The sequence below is a fragment of the Vidua macroura genome, chromosome 6 (assembly GCF_024509145.1).
Source record: "Vidua macroura isolate BioBank_ID:100142 chromosome 6, ASM2450914v1, whole genome shotgun sequence".
Taxonomy (NCBI): Eukaryota; Metazoa; Chordata; class Aves; order Passeriformes; family Viduidae; genus Vidua; species Vidua macroura.
In genome coordinates this window covers 21,785,432-21,808,230 of record NC_071576.1, presented here as the reverse complement: position 1 = coordinate 21,808,230, position 22,799 = coordinate 21,785,432, and the positions used below count along the sequence as shown (strand labels likewise).

At 39.4% G+C, this 22,799-nt stretch overlaps 1 protein-coding gene across 4 annotated transcripts in view; it reads right to left on the bottom strand.

Annotated features, from left to right (window-relative positions):
• SPTLC2 (serine palmitoyltransferase long chain base subunit 2) overlaps window positions 1–22,538 on the bottom strand; it is a 79,518-nt gene extending 56,980 nt beyond the window's left edge. For 3 of the 4 annotated variants that reach the window (XR_008437536.1, XR_008437537.1, XM_053980354.1), the window contains exons 1-5: window positions 22,446–22,538; window positions 11,251–11,445; window positions 3,783–3,937; window positions 2,590–2,738; window positions 2,137–2,261 (exon numbers count right to left, since the gene is read on the bottom strand). Coding sequence is in view for 2 of the 4 variants with exons in the window: in XM_053980354.1 (XP_053836329.1) it covers window positions 2,137–2,261; window positions 2,590–2,738; window positions 3,783–3,937; window positions 11,251–11,445; window positions 22,446–22,538 (717 nt within the window). In the remaining 2 variants the exon portion in view is untranslated. Of the gene's footprint in view, window positions 1–2,136; window positions 2,262–2,589; window positions 2,739–3,782; window positions 3,938–11,250; window positions 11,446–14,763; window positions 14,825–22,445 lie in introns of those variants that run through there. The other variant, XM_053980355.1, reaches the window with a different exon arrangement.
• Window positions 22,539–22,799: the final 261 nt, after the last annotated feature.

Below are 22,799 nucleotides of genomic sequence, written 5' to 3'. Positions count from 1 at the left end.
CACAGAGCAGAAAAAGAAGAGGTGGTCCAGTATATGTGAGCAACTATACTCAGTAGTTTGTTTTTCAGCTAATTAAGTAGCAGTATAGGAACCCAGATACCATTAACTTGGAATGTATCTTGTGTTCCAAGCAGCTTTACAGTTGAAAATATATGTAGGACATGCAAAAAACCCACAAACAGTCATTAAAATAAAAGCCCAAGAGTTTAATCAAGCATGAGAATCTCTGAGCTTTACTGAGGACTATCAAAGCATTGCCAAACAGGTAGTGCACACGCAATTAATTGTGTACTGGGTGGTGCCAAAATTCAGGATTTATGTGTCCTTATTTGCAGACAATGAAGAAATCAAATGTGCAGTGAGAAGCAATTTCTGGCAGCCAAGAAAAACATTTAGTGAACATTCTGAACTGCAAAATGGTTCATTTGACAAGAACTCTCTTCTTTACCAGAGCACAATTTCTGTTTGGAGTCTTCACTTAAGTATAAGGGCACTTGTATTGTTATGAGGCAAAAGATTCTTACTACTTTATTTCAAGTGTACAAGAAACTAAGTATCCTCATGACTAACCCAGTAGGGACTGCTGTACCCATTTATGACAAGAGTTGGCTTGCTAAAGTGAGCAGCATAAAAAAGGTATATTACATGCCTTGAAATTTACTGTTCAGATTCTCTCAGTGGTTGTAAAACCTGTTGAAGTTCAAAGGTGAAAACTCAGGATCTGAGTAAAGTGTCTCAAGGGTATTCTCATAAGGTATTGAAGATATACAGTGGGCTCCACATAAAAAAAAAAGATTGAGTAAATTTGCAGGAATAAGTAATTTGTAGTGACAAGAGCAATCTACTTAAATGTACCTGACAGTGTGTACTGAATCTGAAAGGTCTCACAGAAATCATGAATCATTTTTCTGATGAACACAAAACTAGAGAGATATGGAAAGACAAAGAGCCAAAAAAATGCATGTAAAAGATATTTATAAAAAAATTTATAAAAAAATATATTTATAAAAGTAACATATGTTGCTCAGATTCATAGCACTGCAGAAGTATTTGACTCCAGAAAGATTAGATTTGAAGCACTGAATTTCTCTCTAGCATCAGACTCAAAAGTTTTTTTTAATATGCAAAGCATTTGATATTTAAAACTTAACAGATCAAAAGAAAAGGCCTATTATGTACACAGTGCTACTTCCTTGTTAAAAAAAGAAAAAAAAAACATGCAGGAAGACACTGCAGCTAATGAAAAAGAAGAAAAGTTGCCAGGAAGAACAAGGCAGCAAATTTATCATCTGTAGATATCACACATGGAAGATTTAGGAAGTAATCTCAGGAAGTGAAAAAATAAATAAATTAAATAAAATTAAATAAAATTAAATAAAAGGAAAGTAATTCACTACACAGGGGCAAAGAATTCCAATAGACTAGCAGTATTAGGCTGACAGTGAATCATTTGCTAAAAAAAAAAAAAAGACCTGTTCCAGTACTTGCACTATTTTACTCTAAGGAGGAGCTAAGAGAATGTGCATTTTGCATCAGAAGAGGCAAAGAAAAATTTCATTTTATTTCATTTTCCAATAACTAAAATAGCACTGTTGGATACTGGACACCCAGATTAATTACCTAATGTTTTATGGGGCACACAGTGAACATCATGAGTCTTTACAGTTAACCTTATTTCCCTCAAACAACCTTTCTACTTCTTCAAATGAAGGATTTTTTAGCTGTCACTCAAAGATAATAAATTCTCTATGTACCAACATGCAATTCAGCTTATCTGTGTAGCTGACACAGTCGGTTCTTAGCGTTTCAAAAGCACCAAAATACCTTCAGCCAATCAGTCTGTTAATCAGCCACCATTTCACACACCAAGGAGTAGCCTGAGGAAGCAAGCCTTAACATGCCAGGCTTTCTCCCAAGAGAAAATTCTGGGCTTCTATTGGTCCCATGGATGCTGCTTCCCAAAGAGACTTTTGCAATGGTTAGAGATGCATACTACAAACTGTGACCTACAGTTTCCACAGAGAATATCTGCAGGGGCTTCCACTGAGAAAAAACAAAAGCAAACAAGTAGCTTTTAGAAAAATGAACCACTGGAATCTTTGTTACGTGAGCTTTTGTCCATGACTTAAGCCATACCTTGCCAACTAAAGCAGGAATGTTCATAGAGTTGGTTGCAAATCCCATTCCATATGCCATTGCAGATTCCACACCTAGGAACCTGGCAACTAGCTTTTCCAGCTCCTCATGCTTGTCCAAGTTTCCTGCACATAAAACAAATGGGAAACTCAGAGTAAGGAGAAGCTTTCACTATTGCTAAATTCTACAAAGAGAATTTCCACCAGCTAAGCTGTGCTTTATTTAAAGGCCCATAAGGGAACACTGAAAAAAACCCATACTTGAAAACATAAGTAAGACAACTGCTGTGCAACATAAACTAAATCCAGGAAGTCAGTTTGTCTTCACTTAAGTAAAAACTTTATCAGTTAGACTAAAGTTCAATGCTGAAACAACTAATGTTTTAAAGACCTGCAATAAGATACAGACTTTGAAATAAACATTCAGGGAACATACTATCATCCTCCAACTTACCCATTTCCTGCCTAGTGCTGCATACCCCAGCTCCATACTGAGACAGAACTTTAGCAGCTGCTTCTTGGCAAGCTCCAGTCTTCTGTGCAAACCCAAGGTAGTTGTAGGAACCCATATTTATGATGTCTTTTATCACTCTCCCTGTGTATCTGTGTTTTAAAAACAGCACAAGTTAGGGCACCCAAAATTTTAAACATTATCTACACCAGAAGATTATTATTTCACTTTCCTAGACTATTCACTGAAATGTTAAAACTCCATAGAGCCAACCATTAAATTATTTCAGTAGTGCCTCTCATCATCAAACTGCAACAATCAGTTAAAAAGATTCTCTCTCTATCTTACGATCTCAAATTAATTCCCGAAAGAGTTTACATTTACAGGTGAATTTGCTATCAAACATGAAATTGCTTGAGGCTTCTCAAACCATCTGCTGCTTTGACATGTTTCTCCCTCCATCCCAGAAACACACAACTTTTCTTTCAATTACAAAATAACATCTCTAGATCAATTAACTTGGCAGCCCCTCAAGCGGGATATCCTCTAACCACAGAAAGGAAACACATCTGGCACTTCTGCTAAGAATACGTGACAAGGAGAATAGGGAAGCAGTTGAGCAGAAAAAAATCAATTTTCATTCTTTTGCCCTTGAAAGCCAAGAAGAGACATAACTAGTTTCACCAAGTACTGTGCTGTAAACCTCTTCATATCAAACCTGTGATATGTCATTTCCAATTTGTAAAAATGCTTTATTGTATTTCTCATTTTGTTTCTACAGACTACTTCAGTTCTTACTCAAAACAATCATATTAAATTCAGTTCAGACAGCAGCATTTACTTCAAGTAGCAGAACTTCTTCTAAATCAAGACCAAGTCACAAGCAGCAATGCAATCCAATGTAAACACAACAAGCACTTGTCATCATGCAAAAAGGTATTAATTTTATTACAGGTGTATGCCCAGAAAATCTTAATACAGTAAAGTAGACAAAAGAGTATATACAAATAATCACCTTGGTGGCTAAATGCATTTCCAAAGAGGAAAATTAATTGATTCAAGCTGCCAGAAAGCTCAAACTTTCATAATAAAGCTCATAATTCACTGCTCCTTTAACCTCACAGCCTGCAACTTGCTCTTAGAGACCCTGTACTTCAAGACAAGTCTTGCAAGTGTTTTCTTCAATTTTGACTCACGTGAATGTCCAGTTATAGTCATGGGAAACTCTCTCCATCATGTCCACTTTGGCCCCTGGCACACTGCAGATTGGACGGTTCCAGCTGTCCCGAATGCGCATGTAGAGGTTTCTGTTGTAGAAATTTTCAAAGTCCTGGTACAATGGGACAAAGTCCTGAAACACATCAAAAGCACTCCATGTAAAAGGAAAATATATGTGACAGTAAAATAAGAATAGCAGGAATAATTCTTTTCTGTCATTCTGACGTAATGAAAAAACTCAAAAAACCACAAAAGATAAAATAACCCCCTTCATTAATCATGGGCATATAATCCTTGCAGGAGAGGTATAGTCAGCCTTCGAGTTAAGCAGAGCAAGGGAACGTGCAATGGCTTTTTGGCACCAAACATTGCTGTACTGAATACACAAAGACTTTGAAAACTAAGGTGCTCTACCATATTTTATTCTGTGCATAAGGAATGCATTTAACATAGCACCACTAGCATTACTTTACACATTACCATTAGAATCTTCTACAATTTTTTGTTTTCAATAGAAGCTAATAAGCTGCATTATGGTACCTCTCTTCTGCAAAGCTTATCAACACTGAAGTCCCACATGATTTTTATGAATGAGCCTTTCCTGAATTTTAGCTTCCCTTCCAATGTTTTCCAGGAAAAGTAAGTGACTGCCTTGAATGGATAACACAAGAATGTCAAACTAACTGTGGCAGCAAGGACATCTGAGCACTCAAGAACATTTTTTTCTTGCCCCAAAGTCACAAGATTTCCTTTTTACTATTTAATTAAAGAAAAGTTTGACATTTAGTAGAGATAAGAATGCATAATTCATTTGCTTCTGTTGAGGGGAAAAGAAAATCACCACCTTTTTAATCATCTACAGAAGGAAAAAGCAGAATTTATTACAAAGGTATGAGCCAGCCGGACATTTCTTCCTGTTTTTCACAAGAAAAATGCAAACACTGTGATGGGAATTTTATTTTTGTTGACAGTATAAGAAAGGCAGAGTATCTCACCAAGTACTATAGTGTCAGACATTTGTACCATGGAAGCATAACTGGGAGCATTTATGACAGATTTTTAATAAAAACACAGGCACTTACAAGCTCTTAATTACAATGCTTGCCTGCAGGAGGAGTACTTTTTTCATTACCTTCCTATTTAAATGATTTAACAACCTTGTCCTTGCAGTTTGGACTAAAGGAACATTTGGGTCTACACCTTTGCATCCTCCTACCAGCAGCTGCACAGAAAGACCAAGCCCAAAAGTGCCAACTTCTAAGCAGATACAGCTGCACCTAAACCTGCTTCTGATCTGCCTGTGTCAAAAAGGCACAAGGATATTAATTTCCATAATTTCAACTATGGAAAAACAACCCAAATTTAGCTAGCAATCACTTTTTCAGAGAATCATAAGTATGTCCTTTCTCAAAGACAGACAGTGGGAATAAAATTTCTAGGTCCTAAGGTGCACAGAAGGGCAGTTGTTTCTTCCATGCTCCTGTCCCAATTCATGACACAAAATCAAAATAATTACCTACAATTGTTTCAAACCCTGTGCTATGTTACTTGTATGTAGAGGAGTGGGGGAAGTGAGACCAAAAAGAAACCCTGGCACATTAGAAGATCAATAGTTGAGAGATTTGTTAAATCTAATTATAATCTAGTGAGATGCTTCTAAGTATTTTCAACTCCTCTTAACCATCTACGCACAAGAGTTCAGCTTTGCAGCAGTTATCCAAGAACACCAACTACGTGAGCCAAGAAACAACTGGTATTTTAGCCAAGGTCCTTGGCTAGTAGGGGGAGGCTGGAAATGACTCATTATACCAACTCAAGCAGGTATGCCTGGGTTGATAGAGCCCAATCCCACTTCAGATTACTCATCAGATGAGTTTTCTTTTGAAACCCAAGCTGACAAAGCCCGAACAGTAACAAGCTCAACTGGTGACATAAGGACAATCACAACAGGTTGGCACCACCAGTATATGTAACACAAGCATGATCTTAAAAGCCAGCATTAGAACTAAGTTTAAAGTTACTGTGAGGTAGAGAAGTTCTCTGAACCTACTGGATTATGATAAAGAAAAAATATGTTTTAAAAGTCAACAAGAATTCAAGGAATAAATTATGGGTAAGGGAATTAAGGTTTAATATGGGACACTAGCTTCAGTTTTTTGGAGTATCAAGTTGTAGGATTGTAGTAAAGGGCTTTAAGTGTAGGTATCAGCACACTGTCAACTCCTTTGTTATCTATACATGCACTGCTCCCTCCAACAAACCATCCTCAGATAGGTCTCATGAGAAAGTTCCTTGGAATAGGGCAAGCAGGAAGTGTTATTTTAGCATAATGCAAAACCAAATTGTCTATTTCCTTAGTGATCCTAACCCTACTGAGGAGTTCTCACAACCCACACATCTGAGAATGTAAAAAACAAAGGGTAAGGATATTGTGCCTTTATAAACTGATACTGACTTTTGGAGTTTCAGAGCCCTCTTCTGGAGCTGGCATATAGGAGCAGATGGTCTGCTGGTTGGTTTGGAGGTTGGTTGGTTTGTTTGTTTGTTTACCTCCTCCATCCTTCTACAGTGTGGCATTCCAGATGAAGAGTAGATAGTACAACAAAAAGACATCTTGAATTACACATGCTAATTTAATGTTTTCAATCTTTGAACCATAAAAAATAAACACCGGGAAAGGAAGGGAGGGATGAAAACTATGAATCCATACTTTTCGCCCAGAGAGCACTGGAAGAGGCTCCCAAGGGGAAGTGGTCACAGCACCAAGCCAGACAGAGATGGAGAAGTTTAGAAACCCTCTCAGGCACATGGTACAACTCTTTGGGATGTCCTGTACAAGTCTAAGAGCTGGACTACCATGCCCTTGTGGGTGGCTTCCAACTTAGCATATTCTGTGATTTCAAATTTTTGACACGTGCAGCCACAGTGCTGTGCTGCAATGGTGTCCTAGAGCTGGAAGCAACCACTATCACCTTTAAACTGCCTTCAGATCTTGTTATTTTTCTATCAAGTTCTCATCTTATTTCAGATCCAACACTCTTCCTAGCTGTAAGGGTCCCTAAGAATATCTGAGATTAAACAGTTTCATTCAGAGGAAAAATATTCTAGGAATTGCTTCTTTGAGCAATCTTCTGAGTAAACAATCAAACAACTGCAACACTGCATCCAAAAGAGAGAGCAAAAGCAGCAAGTTCTTTCATTTATGGAGCTAAAAACATCCTAAACAGCTCTATTCCTCTCAATTTCAGCCTATAACACATCCCATATTGAGGGGACACCTGATGAAGAAACTGAAGTACTAGTGGTCTCCTACAAGCCTGAAAAGCACAGCAATTTCAATGAAAAGCACAGCCAGTCAAGAGAAGAATAAAATTCTCCCTTGGGGTGCAGCACCTTAGCATAGGTGATTTGGGAATCCATTATTTCATCATACTCTAAATTAATATTGCAACAAGTAAAGGTCATAATGAGTGCTGTGTAGCCTTTAGCTCAGGGCACAGGGACATGCAAATGCAGTGATTATGCTACTTTTAGAGCCAAGTTTTCACAGCATTGCACCTAAGCTAACAAATGGTGCCATGAGCACCAGCAGGGCTTATCTGCAATTCGCATAATGTGCTCTCTGATAACACATAACTGACTCTGAACAGAAATCCAGCAGACAATTTCAACAAATTCCAGGCTTCTAAAAGGAAGCAGAAAGACTGGTTTCATCTCGCTGTTACATGAGTCAAGAAAGTGGAGCAATAACTGTGGGTAGCCTTTGTATCATCAGGAGGCCCCTGATGAGGTACACAGATGCTAAGACAACATTGAATAAACAACTCCAGTTTACTGCCCCTGAAATGTTCCTACAGCTGGACTCCGGTGAACATGTGTTTGAAAACCTCACATGCTAGAAACACGTTCTAGCTGGGCAAGCTACAGAGCATGAAGCAGTATATTAGAGAGTTACCAGCCCCATTTAGTCACTACCAAACATAAAACATGTAAGGTAATCAACAGGCAAATCAGACTGGAGGAAAGGTAAAAGTGATTTTCATCCTGCCTGTAAAATCCTGGAAGCATTTTGCAGATTCAACTATATTTTATGACCAGACAGCACATTAAATTGGGCATGCATAAAGTGATTCCAGGGTAATTGAGAATTGTTAATCTTGCCATTTACCCATGCCTAAAACAGACCAGTAATGCTTCAGAGAGGATGTGCTACACAACACTGGTTTCCAGGAAAAGCTCAGCTGGATATATTTTAAACAAAGGCAAAACCTATTAAACTATTTCCTGGAAATCAGTACTAGCAAAGTCTGCCCCTTTTCACCCTTTTGTGTTTCAACAGTGAGTGAATATTAAGTTTTCTTGGAACCATTTATATCAATGCATGGCTCTAATAAATTCCAAGGAATTTACCTGCCATCAGAGACAGTTATAATTCAAACCTGTTCAAAATTCTGCTCTGCTCTTTAAATTTGTTTGGTCACTTGCAGTTTTCTAGTAATGATGCAGAATAAGATTATACTATTAAGTGACAATTTAAGGAAGAACTCGCTCTACTGAAATAAACTGCCCTCCATAACATAGAGAAACTGAGTCTTTTTCTTGTGTTTGTTTTGCATACTATTTTGGACCTAAGCTTTCAAATGTAAACACCTTCAGAAACACACCACAGAAAATCCACATACTTCAATTCTGTGATTTTCAGAACAGGTTTATTCAGCCCTTTACAAAATACTTCCTCACACTACATAATTTTGCCATTTTTCACCTTTGCAATTACAAATTATTTCAAAAAGATAAGACTAATCCTTTTGCTTGATACGTAAGAAAATAATAATGACCTAGTTGACTCTCGAGAATTTCAGTAATAAAAAATGTTACTTTCTACACATAGGAAAGATTTGCACAAATCTGCCAGAAAGTACCCCAGTGTAATCACAGGGGTTCTCTGATTTGCACATATTAATAAAAATAAAAAGGTGAGTTTTGAGCCTTTTCTACACAATAGTACCTGCATTTCCTTACCAAAAGGTGACTAGGCTGTCATCCAGCAGAGAGACTCAAATATTGGAGAAAATTTCAAAACAGGTAATTGAGCACACACCTCCCCCTCTACCTGCTGAACCAAAATAACCCCTGGCTCCCACACTAGACATGCTGCAACGTGCTCTCATCAATTCATTTGCAAGCAAACAAAGCTTAAAGCAGCAAAGGGTGAGGATAAGTACTGTATGTACTAGATCTCACGTGATCACTTTTCTATTTGTCTGATATCAGAAGCAGCTATTACAATCTAAGTGCTAGAGACATGATTTGGGGAAGTACACTAGGCTGAGATTTCTCCAACACCAAAACTTCTTTAAACAGGATTTCCTATTTTTCATTCTTACACAATATTCACTGGCACTTCTTATTAGCTCCATCCACACACATCCTATGTACGAAACAAAACCAAAATATGTGCACCTCCTCATGGAGGCCAACACAGAAACTGAAAGAGTTTCAATTCAGCTGTCCAGAAGGCATACTTATTAAGCAAATGTCTTTCGGGGTAAGATGCAATGCTGAGTTAATTTATAAAAAAATTCAAGGCTACATTTCTTTTAGGACTAGGATAACCTGTTGCTAACAACCTCTGTGCTTCAAGGTCCTCTGTGGCAATCTTTACTGAGAGCCTAATATCAATGATGTGCTGCTGAATTAGACCTACTGCCCCCTTTTTTCACTCACTCATGTAAGAGCAAGGACTGCTCCCACAGAAAAGGGCTGCTGTAAGCAGTTTTTACACCCTGACAGAACAAGCCTTTCACAACAACCCTGCAAAAGAAATGTAACAATTACAGTATAGAGTAACTGCACCAACACTTCAGTTACTCCTTTATAATCCTCAACACCATGAATACACACCAAAATTTAAACTTTTATTCTAATGTCTTGGTAGTTTTCTGCAACTGTTTTGACTGTTCTCTGCTGTATCAACTTCTGCTTTATGTACAGAAAAATATAAGAGTGTCATGTTTCTCAAGTGTCATAAACCAAAGTAGCTCAAAAGGCATAAGTTTCCAGTTGAGATTTAACCAGCATTTTTTAATCTGCTATTTTAACTGTTAAAAGGGATCCAAGATTTTTACTTTCGTATTCTAGAAGTCAGTTTTGGCAATAGTGCAAATTTAAACTCCTGTACTTTTAACCAATATGAAATACCTTTTACTCATTAAACTCCTGTAAGAATGCTTCTGTTTTGGAATTTAGTGCCCTACTATGAATCTGCTTAATTCTACCTCACAATGTTCACAGAAAGAAGCTACTGTGAGGTAATTTTAGGCACTGGTCCTTAGCTAATCAACTGTAAAAAGACATGCATTTTACTCCAGTGCCGTCTCCAAAAAAAGGCTCCAAAGGAGCCTTCCCTTTTTTAGTTCCTCCCTGACACCCTTGATTATTTGTTTGCCTCACTGAGATGTCCTTTCTGCCCCCGGCTATTTTCTGCTAGCCAACTGCTTGTGTGGCTGCAGAGAGAACCAGAAACCAGCAACTGGAAAAGGAACTCCCTGAACATTTTATAAGCCACACTGGCTCTCCAAAGCAGTTGAGAAAAACAGCTTGAGAGAGCCCAAATCAGCAAGAGTTAAGACCTTTGGAGACAGCTCACTGGTAGTCACACTCTTCTAAAAGGGGTCACATTAAGAGCTAGCAAGAAAATAGCTTGTGAACTTCATGTTTCAACAGTAGCTTCCTAAAAACAATTAACTCCTATGGGGAATAAAGATCTCTAAAAATAATTTACAAGTACTGCAAATCAGAATTATTCATTCCAGTCGAACTGCTGAAGCAGGCAAGACCTTTCACCTGGTAACAGAAGCTCTTCTGAGTAGGTCGTAACACGAATTAATTCTTTCTAATCACTATCAGTAAGCCACGAGTCAGCACCTCAAATTACTCACCAGCTAACCTGCTTGTGTTCTAGATTCCAAAAGAATTTAAAGTTATATAGCTTGTGCTCTGGATCTGACCCACAAGATTCTCTTTACAACTTCAGATAAAGAGAATTAATAACATTTCTAAATCAAAACTCAGCCACCAGATCAGCATCAGAAAGCCTCCCATTAGTGTGAAACTAAAACCAAGAGCCTTTCTTTAAGCACTGATGCTGGAACATGCAGACTCTCTTCCACAAACTCTTGTTTCTGCAGCTGGGGAATCTTTCAGGACATTGATGCAAGCAACCGTTGATGCAGGTTTGCACTGAAACAGATGAGGAAATTAGTCTGAGGAAAAATAACTCAAAAGAAGTATTATTTTTTTAGGACACAGCACTACTTGTATAGTAATTGGGGCATCCAGAAGACAAGGAAAACAGCAGAAAATTTTGAACACCGCTTCTCCCCAAAGAAACACTCAAGCCTCAGCCACATCATTTCCCACAGAACATTATTTCCCATTGGTTACCTTCTGTTCTTCTCTTTCTGTTGCATTTTGACACTTCTCAATCTTCCACTGCCGCATGAAATCTCGCAGATATCCAAAGAGAGTGAGAACACCATAGCCTACATAGGTCAGCACAGCAACCAGCATTGGTGTTTCTTCAAAAGCTTCATTGAAAGGCCTTTTGTATAGTCCTCCATTGTGCACAATATGATTTATCTATAGTAAAAAGTTAAAGAGAGGCAGTTGAGATATTAATTGAAAAAAAGGCAGATAGACATTTCAAAGGGGCCCCCAGCCCTGTGGTCAGTTGCAGGCTCTGCATCCCCCACCACTCAGCAAAAACTGCTTCCAGCTAAGTTCAGCCATTACTGATAAACACCACCAGACTCCATAAATGAAGTTGCCAAATTGCTGATATAACCCAAGTCACAGTTACCAATCAAGGGCAGTTCATTCTAACATCCAATTAAAACTATTTAGTTTGCAAAGCTACATACAGAGCATTGCTTACATCTAGGCAAACTAAAATGAAAAATGTGCCTTCACCAAGAGGGTACAAGTAACAGAACAGCAATGTGTCCCAGGATTACTATAGAGAAAAACAAAATAGAAAGTAATAGTTTTATTCATCTAAACAATACATTCTCAGACTTGGAAGCCTATATTAGTGTAACAAAACAATCACAATCCACGTGTCTCTGTAGCTGTTAGCCTAAAGATGCTGACATAATCACTGTACTCATCCATGAGGCGGACATGACACCACAGACAAAAAAGTCATTGTATATAGAGTCTCAACGCAGCATATATGTCAGCATACAGAACAAAGCATGGCTTTCTGCATAAAATCCATGATAAAAGCCATCTTGCTACTTACATGTCATGTGAAGGTAGGAGATTTACTAGCTGCCTAGTGCATACAGCAGGTCTATCTCAAGTACTAGAATATGCAATATTTGTGACTATGACAGAAAAACTTCACAGCTACAAGGCATATGCTCAGCCAATATTAACACTGGGGGAAAAGATAATTTTAGGTTTAACTAGACTACTTTTTCAAATGGTTAAGTTCAAGATCAGATCTCATAAGTTAATGAACGAAAACACAGAAATCTAGCCATGAGATGCAAATGGGTATCTGCATGGCTAAGTTATAGAATGGCTGCACAATAATAGAATAGCTGCATATGAAAGAACACTCTATAAGACATAAATCCCTTTGTGTAGCATCAAATGTATATAAAAATAAGAAATGTATTTCTTAAAATGTACTAATCAAAGAAACCTCAACACCTAGGAAAGAGATTGAACCTAAATTCATCAAAAAAAGACAATGGCAAGTAATTCCTGAGGGGTGTGGGCCAGCAGTTATTCACCTATGTCACTCCTATTATCATACGGGAAAGTAATGTAGAATCATACTAAACTCTACAACAGTTGATGAATCAATAAGGCACACATACTTGCTGGCATCACCAGACACTGAATTATTCGGAAAGCAAGTCTGTATTTCAAGTCTGTCATTAATATAGTGAAAACAAATTTTCAGCAGCAAGGGGCTGTTCTTAGCAATACAATTATGCTATAGCTATGCAGTCACCGAGTATAAACCACAACAGCACCTTCGCTCTTGTTAGACATTTCTACCTCTTCGCTTCCTCTGACACAGTTTTAAGCAAAGCAAATCCTTCATTTGGTCACAATAGCTGTGGACTATTGAATAGTCTTAAGAATAGGTCCATGTATGGAAACAAAATAACAAAGACAGAGTAGGAACTTCTTTTTTAGCAGCAGCACTTATAGACAGATGCAGGTAACTAGCTTGCAGTGCTTTGAGGCCAGGTTTAATACTGATGTATTATTGTAAAAGCACACTGCATACAGCAGTGGCTTAAGGTAGAAAATTACCATGGTTTGGCACAAGTGTAGGAACACTTGCTTACCACATTGCAGCTCAAGTGCTGGCAATTTAAGGCTTTAATGCAGGCCAAAGGTTCACACACTGTTCTCTTCATGAACAACACCAGCCAAAGAAACTGCCCCTGCCCCACTCACTCCCATTATGAGCCATGTGCACCAGCCTCCAGCTAGCCCAACTAAAGCCAGTACATCTGATTATCAGCATAGCATCCCTTCAACACCAAACTGATCCGTGCTGGAAATATAATCATTTGCAGAAGGTTATTCATTAGACCTTAACAGTCCTTACAGCACTGCTCCACAAAGTCATTTGGTAGAGCTCAGCAAACAAGAGGCAGCAGCTTTTGGAGAGAGAGGAGAGGCAGCAGCACCATGACAATCACAGTGAGCCAACACTGCAAAGGAAAAACCATGAAAGCCTACCTCTTCTCTATTACTCTCAGAATTGCTTAACTGTATCATTACGGCTCCTGTACACAAAACTATAGAATTTTGTTGCATCCAGATACAAGAAAGATCATACACCAAAGCTCCAACAACCACAGTTTCACAGCTTGGGGAATTACAAGTTGAAGTTTGCATCCTCACATTGTCAGATCAGGCTGTGAAGAGCAGCTGTTCAGGAGCAGGCACACTACATGCCTGCCACCCGTGTCTGCCTGCTGTACCAGCAGCTGATTTCTGGATAAGCAGACACAAAATGGGTAGTGACTACTTCACAAATTACCTGGTATTGAATAGCTAGAGATCAAAGCTTCTAATGTCTTTCCCAGGTAACTGAAAGTTCATCTGGAAGAGATGAAAGGCTGCATCCTAAGATAATGGATCTGAGGTTACCAAGCACCAAAAAGTTACTGAAAAAAGCAAAAACAACTAAGACACCCAAATCCATATGCAAACTTAATCACAATAAAAACATACCAATTTTTCCAGGTCTTTGGAGGTGCCTGTGCTTGTAACAAATGCTAAAACTAAAAAAAAACCTACTCATTATGGCCAATCCCAATATTTCACTAAAAAAGGCTTTTTAGGAATACCTGCATTGATTCAACCCATACTCCAATCAATTTCACTTCTCAGTTTTCTTCCACCAGTGTGCTAATACAGCCTTAAATTTGCGTGTCAGCTGTGACATCAGCTGAGAAGCTTGTGTTATCCTAGCTGAATCAAAAAAATTAAAGAAAAGACTGAATGCAATTCTACAAACTCTTCATGAAGCATATGACTGTAAAAAAACTCTAGAATTTCAGTACAGAAGAGGTATTTATACACATTAAATACAAGCCTATTTGTTTTTCTAAGAATGCCTTATAAATCCACACATAAGCCTTCAAATGAAGGCTTACATGCTGCAAGCTCCAAAGCTGCTGCAAAAGAACAGCAATTTCAGTTCCAGAGACCAAGAAAGAAGGTGGCTACAGTTCAGTGCCTAATTTCCTTTTATCGGGAGGAGAAAAAAGGCATGGAAGATTAAGACTTTTATGATTTCAACAAGCTTTATGATCATAAAGTGAGCCATGACCTTTGAAGTAGAATATATGGCACATCCAAGTACGAAGAACAGTCAGAGTTCACTTAAACACAGGAATAAAAAAAAAGTATGTGTATGCTTACCAACAATTCTCTTTCCTGTACTGTGCAGAGTACATGTATGCAGAAGAGCACCATCACATTAAGGAACTCAGCTGCAGGAGAATCAGAGAGCACAACTCAGCTGGTCACAAAAGGCAGCAAAGAACCAGCCACAGGTGATGCAGGTGTTGGGCCAAACTCTTGGCGAAACAAAACAACATGAAACAGTATTGTAGCAGTTATTGAGCAGCAGCAGCATCACACAGCTACTGCTAGAAAGGACTACACTGGTCTAAGCAGAACACATGAGAGTCTGATGATAATCACAGAATGTACTGAGTTGGACCCACAAGAGACTATCTAGTCCAACTCCTTGGCCCTGCACAGCACAACTCCAAGAGTCACACCACCTATTTGAGGGAGTTGTCCAAGAGCTTCTTGAACTCTGTCAGGCTTGGTGCTGTGACCACTGCCCAGGGTCACTGCTCCAGTGCCTGACCACCCAATAGGTGAAGAACATTTTCCTAATATCCCACCTAAACCTGTCCCAGAACAGCTTCATGCCCTTCCCTTGGGTTCTGTCACTGGTCACTAGAATGAAGAGACCAGTACCTGCCCCTCCTCTTCCCCTGGTGAGGATGCTGTAAGTGCAGAAAAGTGTGCCCTCAGCCTCCTCTTCTCCAGGCTGAACAGACCAAGTGACCTCAGTGACTCTTCATAAAGCTTTCCTTCTAGATCCTTTTGCCACCTCTGTAGTCCTCCTTTGGACGTTCTCTATATCCTTTTTGAGTGAGAAGACAAAAGCAATGTGCAAACACAGGAACGTTTGCAGATGCTACTGCAGACAACACACAGGATTTACCACAGGACTCTGGGTACACACCTTGCATGGCAGGCATGTACTTTAGGGAGAGAAGATGCTACAAGTGCAATTCATGCTGCACAAGTTTGAGAGCAGTACATGGTAACTGCTTATTGCTGCTACCCCAGGAAAGATCCAGCAGCCTGTATTAAAGAGGCCATTTTATTTCATGCTGACAGGAAGAACAAATTCAGATGAACCTGGCAGACTTTATATAAACACATTAAAAAGATTATTTATGCTGGAACACAACTTTGCTAAATTCTTATTAAAATTTAGTAGCTTCTCATTGCCACATACCACACATGCTGCAGAAATTTTACTAACAGGTTTGCTGCTTCTATTTTTAGAAACACACTGTGAAAGACCACATCCATAAGTGTGCCTCTGTATGCAAAAGTAGTCACATTCATCACAAAGGATTCAGGAAATCAGCACTACAGAAATCACAGCAGTGAGAATTCCATGAAGGCAGCTGCTCTAAAATGTTAGATACCTTGTGGTAATTTTACTGTCACCTCTAGCCCTTTTCCTTGCACTGCTTTGCTTAGACTTCAAATTTCAGACTGTTCCATGGGTAAAAAGACAAAGTGTTTACTGCCAAAGTTAGAATTAACTGATTTGAATCACATTTTAAGCTTTAAAATAATCCCACAGGAGATAAACTTGTTTTATAAAACAGACTTTAAGAGTAGATTTCTAATTAAAGATTTGTTCTTCTTGACAGATATTATCAAATATTTTTATTTACAATTAGTTAGTCACAACAAATTTGACAGTCTTTGTCAAATTAGATGCACTTACCACATCTACAAAAACAGTGTAAATCTTCGTAACATTTAAGTTGTTTGGGTTTGGGTTCTCCCCTGCCCCCCATTAGCAAGTAAAGGATGCAGTTAAACCTGGGGTTTTTTGCTTACTACATATACGTGACAATTTGAATTCTACTGAGAATATACTATTTTTATTAAATTTTTTAATTTAAGAAAATATTTAAATTTTAAAAATTTTAATTTTAAATAATTTTCAAATTCTTTACCTTAAATTACCTTAAACCTTACATGTAACTTTATACATTATGTTCAGGAGATTTCAGGCACACAGAAACCAAATATGATTTACAATAAAGATTTCCAAAGACAGAACAAGTCTGCAGTGCTTCCCCAACAAGTCAGTCTCCAGGCTCTCAGATACCTCTGAATGCATTTCCTGACATATTTTAGAATCTGCTCTCATTTTTACAGACATTAAACCCCATTACTTCCTAAACTTTCCAACCCTTTCTCAACTATAAATAGTCTTCAAAACTATACTTTTGAATTAAAAATGGCTCTTTTTCTAGGATTCATTTCTTAATGATGGCAAAACAAAAACTGGAAACCTCACTGAAGATGGGCCAATGCTTTATGTTCTGCCTAGCAAAATTCAAGTCAATAGATAACTCAGATAAAGCTTTTGTCCCCCCAACAAATTGAACACATGAAATTTAGAAAAAAACATTGGTTTTGTTGTACAATTAAGACAGAAAAATACAACATATCATTCAAGTAAATACAGTAAAAATAAATTAACTTGTATACATCTATAACAATTTCTTAAGAGCATTTAAGGCTTACCACCAGCTAAATTTGAAATGGCAGTCCACATATAATCCATAGATTTTAACACTTCACCCAAACTAATTTCTCAGTAGCATATATTCAAATCTAAGAGAAGCCCATAATATCAGCAGCTATCATGGGCATTTGTTTTCATACCAGCACAGAAACACAAATTCTCAACAAGCACAACACTGGCACTACACCTACTAATTTAATATGATCTCAAATATTCATTTAGCCAGGGAAAATGTTGAGTAGCTGTTCCTTCCACAAAGGCTTACAGTCTTTTATAACTGAATTTGGTAGTAGAAAAAGATCATTGTGCACAGGTACACTTTTTCAAAAATATAGGAGTTTTGTCAATTAAAGTATCTGAACAAGGCTGCAGTCTTTTCTATATCACTTTCTTCTCACTTCAGTTTTACGTTACTGACACAATAAGTACAGTCAATCATAAAACCAAGCAAGAGTCAGAAAGCAGTCATTTCTTTCCTCAGGTCTGATGTAAGCTTCAGAGTACCTAAGGCACACATCTTTACAGGGCTTCGGGGATTAAATGCTAATGTCTAAACCTGGACAGACCCTCCTGCAGTCCATGAGTTCACCTCTGTAAGCATGGAATAACTAAGGCTGGAAGGCACCCCCATTGTCTCCGAGCCTCAGCTCAAAGCGGGGCTAATTACAACAGATTGTCAAGGGCCATGTCCAACCGTCCTGAACTCCTTCCTGGACGGAGATTCCACAACCTCTTTGGGCAACTTCTTCCAGTATTTTAACTTTTCCCAGAAGGGTAGTATTTTCCTTATGTGCAATCAAAATTTCCTATTCCTCCAAACTACATGTGTTGCCTCTCCTACTATTGTCACATGCTTCCAAGAGTCTGGCCCCATTTTCTCTATATCCTCCAGCCAGCTAGTTAAGCCTTCTCTCTTCCTAACGTTGAGCAAACCCAGCTCTCACAGCCTCTTCATTTCTTGAGGACCCTCCACTGGATTCACAGATTGATGTGGTTATGTTACCATCTTTCTGAGAAACTCAAAACTGGACACCATTTGCAAGATGCAGTCTCCCAAACTGAGTAAGGGGAACAACCACTTCTTCAAGAAGAAGTTAATGAGATTTAGATTCTCAGGATCTTTTTTTTTCCTGTCAGAAATACTTGAATTTTAAATTTGCACACAGATGTGAAAAAAACTCACAATTCTGTACTCCAATTCCTTTTTACCAGTGAATAGGGTAGTTATTTATTACATTTATCTGATCCTGACTTTCATCTGAAACATGATTCACGTCACTGCTACCACTAAATCACTTGTAGCAAGAAGAACTTGCAGTATCTACTGCAGTCATCTTAAGTGTGCTCTCTGAAAGAAACTACATTAACCTGAATTCCAGCAAAAGTATCCTAGAAATCAGGATGAAGCTATTGTTCCCCTGCATCCTGAAGCATAAGCAGTTTGAGCTATTTAAGAAGAGCAAGCACAATCACAAGACTACACTAACTGTTTTCTGTCTATCCACACCAAATAAATATCTATGCTGGCCATTTTAACAGCTTTTAGAATTCAGGACTTGTAACAGTGTTAAAGGAATGCAAATCCCACAGTCCTCCCACTTTTCTCAACCAAACTATTCCTTGTCTTCCTGAGGAAGCAGTACAAGATGTTGTTTACAAAGGCATGTATGTTATCTGGAAGTTGCTATAGGATGGTGTTTGAAAACCTTCTAGAAACACCAGGGAAATTAAAATTTGTTTATATAATTCCAGCTCCTATCTAACTGACTTGGAGATACTGCACACCACAGAAATTAAGAACTTGATATCTAAAACCTATATTCCAATTTTATTTCTTTAGGTTGAGACTACTTCTTCTTTAACTTCTAGAAGCACAACAGAACCATTCTAATGTGAAAAGCTCAATTAAGGAGTAAAAAAAAATCACATTACTAAGAATTTGTTTACAATAATAGGTGGATTCAAATAAATTATCTTGGAAAATAAGGGCATCTTCTCCCATTAAAGATGTACCAATCTCCCTATTCTAAGCAAGAAAAATCTTTTCAGATGCAGCATTGGAAAACCATTAGTCATTTGCAAAACATTCCAAAGGAGAAATACACTCCAGTTTAAAATTGCATTGCAGAAAGAAAAAGCAATTTCCCCCCATTTATTATTCTCACAAGTGTCTTGATAGCTCCTAAACACCATTTTTATATTGAACTCAACACTCTCCCCAAAACAGAAGGGCATAAAAAGCAGAATCGTGCACAACTTGAAGAGGTAACGTCACATCTCTTTTACTAAGATTTGCTCTCTTTCTCCTATCTATGTTCAACTCCTCACATCACGACAATATCCTTTGAGGTGGCAGGCTTTTATCTTACATACTGCAGTATTACACCAGAGTTCCAAATCAATTTTACGTCCATCCATAAATTACTATTCTTTCTAACCATTAACTCCCTTAACTGTATACAGTCAGAAAAAAGTGACTTTTCTCCAACATTCCACAATTTTTAATTTCTATCTGGTTCTTCAACCTCTTTTAATTAAGCTATTCATAATGAGACTGAAATTCCGTGAATGCAACAATCTCTAAATAGATTAACTTCAAGCAGGAACCAAGCAATTTGAACACAAGATATCTCAGGAAAGCCAAGAGCTGTTATTTATCTCAGTATTTCAGCAGAATGCTTTTACTATGCTCGAACCCTAGCTTCAAATGGTCACTTTCCCAGTCACTGATGATATTTCATTAATCTCCAAGGTAGCCAGAGTCTGTTACTGCAGAGTTTTAGTAGGCAGCAAGCTTCCCCTCTCCTCTTACCAAAGAGGTTTAGCAGTTCAGAAGGAGACAAATACAATCACTTTGAAAATTAAGCAAACAATTTCACCCTCTTCTGCACATGCTGGAGTAACAGTAAAGAACCCACTCTATATCCCACTCTATAAGTCAAATACCACCCTTAGTGGAGGGAGTATCATAAGGAAACATTTGAATTTAAGCTTTCTTTTTTTAGGATAAAAACCCCCAAAACAATGTAAACAAACAAATCAAGAATTAAAAAACCCCAAACTTACATAGATAATCTGAGCAGAAATGTTCTAGGTAGAAGAGGACTCTTTTTTCACATAGTTAAAAGTGGGTAAAGCGTTCCTGTACTATCAAGCCCTACTGGGGGACATGGTAAAGCACTACCCTGTCTCTAAGCTCTCCCCTCAGAAACTCCATGGTTTTCCAAGTAAATGGTCAATGACTGCAACATTTCTTTAAACTGATGGTTTTCCTTTCCTTTCCTCTTTGCATCATTTCAACTAGCTCTCATTTTACCTCTTATTTCTCACACAAAACCAGTGAAAGGCCTTCTTGAAAAAGTTCTTTTTCTCATCCTTACTTTTCTGTTTGTTTTTTTTTCCTCTTAAGTAACAATCACATTCTTTTGTGCAAGCTGCCTCCTTTTTGGTACTTGCTTACAGCTGCAGATTCTCAAGTGCTATATGTGGTAAGTATGTAGTATATACATACACAGCAAATATATTCAACACAAAGTGAGCATTCACATGTTTCCCTTCTTCTGTAGAGAGGTACAAAAAACAAAATTGAAAAGGCGAAAGACCAATCAAGTAGCCAAATCTGTGATATAACAGCAAACACATTTTGGCAGCTTACCACCATGGATGCTATTTGAGAAAACTGGACATAATTAGTTCCCCTAAATAATTGCTTTTTCCAGTCCAGTTTTAACATTCAGACCTTCACTTTGAAAGTTAGCATAAAGTTAACCCACATAAAATTATGGAGAAAAAATGTAATACTCCTAATTAAAAATCTGTTTCACCAGCAAGCAGCTGCCAGAAAGACATCAAACTTTCCTATATTCTTATATCTCACACTGCTGCTACACTTTGAATTTTTGGTAAGATTTTTCATGACCACTTCTCCACCGAACCCTAACCCACTTTAGAAATAGTTATCTCAAATGCCTCAGGTCTCCAAAACATATCTGAGCATAGCATCATGTGCAAGCTACTAAGTGAATAGAACATCTCATAAACCAGCAAGGTTTTTAAAGTTTCCTCACTTTGACATCTATGGTTTTTCCCATTCACCTGCTGCATCACCCACATTTTCCAGATACACAGGTAAACAAAGCCCTTGAGGAAAATGCTTCCCTACCCCACTTTCTGTTCTTCTGAAGTAGAAGAATATAACTGTATTCAGACATTCTTCTTTAGAAAGCACAGAGTGGGGAAAAACTCTCGCAGAAGAACACTCTCCAGCACCACACTTTGTCTTATTACGAAGATTTACATGTAAGGCTTTATAGCCAGCAGTGCTCGGTGTCTAGCTCCCCAAACCAGTACAAGCTGACACTGCTGCCAAATGAAGGTACTGAACCTCCCTCCATTTGTTCACTTCCAGGATTGTGCTGTATCTCCCAAGGGCCAGGGCAAGACTCTGAGCATCTATGCAGTCAAAGATATACAGTGAGTATCCTCAGTTAAAGAACTCAGGGGAAAAAAAGTTTCGTTTTACCCTGCATCAGTTCTCAATCCAGTTCACACAGTGAGTGCACAAGCCTACACCGAAAAAATCGAAGCGATAGCAGAGGACTGAAAAACAGAAGCAGCAGGAGAGATAAGGACAGAGGAAGGCTTTTCTCAAGCAGCTTGAGGCGTTCAAGGAAACACAACCTACTGCCTTCTGCTGAGGCTGACTTCATGACAACCATTAAGGTTTTTACACCATAGCACAAAACTTGAGTGTTTTGCAAAGAAACAACTGGAGTCTGCAAGCACGATACACACTTGCATGCCAGGGTGTTAATACAGCCAGATGGGAAGCGCTGCATCAAGCTCCAACTCTGCCCCACAGGGAAGTCCCTGCTCAAGGCTACTCGTACCCACAGCCCCGCGTGTCGCACCTGTAACAATGAAACAGTGGCGAAGAACTGCTAAAACCTTTTCTGCTAAAGCACAGACCTACTGTGCCACAGCGAGGTTTAAGTTCAAAGCTCTGGCACCAGTGAAAGCCTTCCAGGAAAGTTACAGCCGTGACTCGAGGGACAGTCATTTCCCACGCCGCCACCAGTGCGGTGAGGGAGCACCCCTCGGGCGCTGCCCTCCCTCCCCAGGCGAGAGCCGACGACACAAACCACTGGGTTCTGCCGACACCCCTCACAGCCGCACCTCGGTGCCTTCCGGGGCCCCGCCGCCGCGCCCCCCGCCCGCCGCCGCGCCCCCCGTCCCCCGCGCACACCTGAGTGCCGGGCGGGCCGCGCACGAAGCCGTTGCGGAGCGCGCCGTGGGCGCCGCCGCAGCCGTTGGCGCGGGGCCGCTCGGGCCGCTCCATCGCGCCGGCCCCGCCGCGCCCGCTCCGCCGCCCCCGCCCGGCCGGGCCGCGCCGCACCGGAAGCGCGGCCCGCGCTCCCCCAATCGCCGGCGCGGGCGTCACGCGAGGGGACGGGCCCCGCCTGGACGCGCCGACGCGCGCGCGAGGCGGGCGGCCGGGGCCCAATGAGAGCCCGCGCGGCACCCGGGTGGGAGGGGAGCAAGGGGAAGGGAGGGGCTCCCCCAATCGCGAAGAGAAACGCCCGTGGGGAGGCGGGGACAG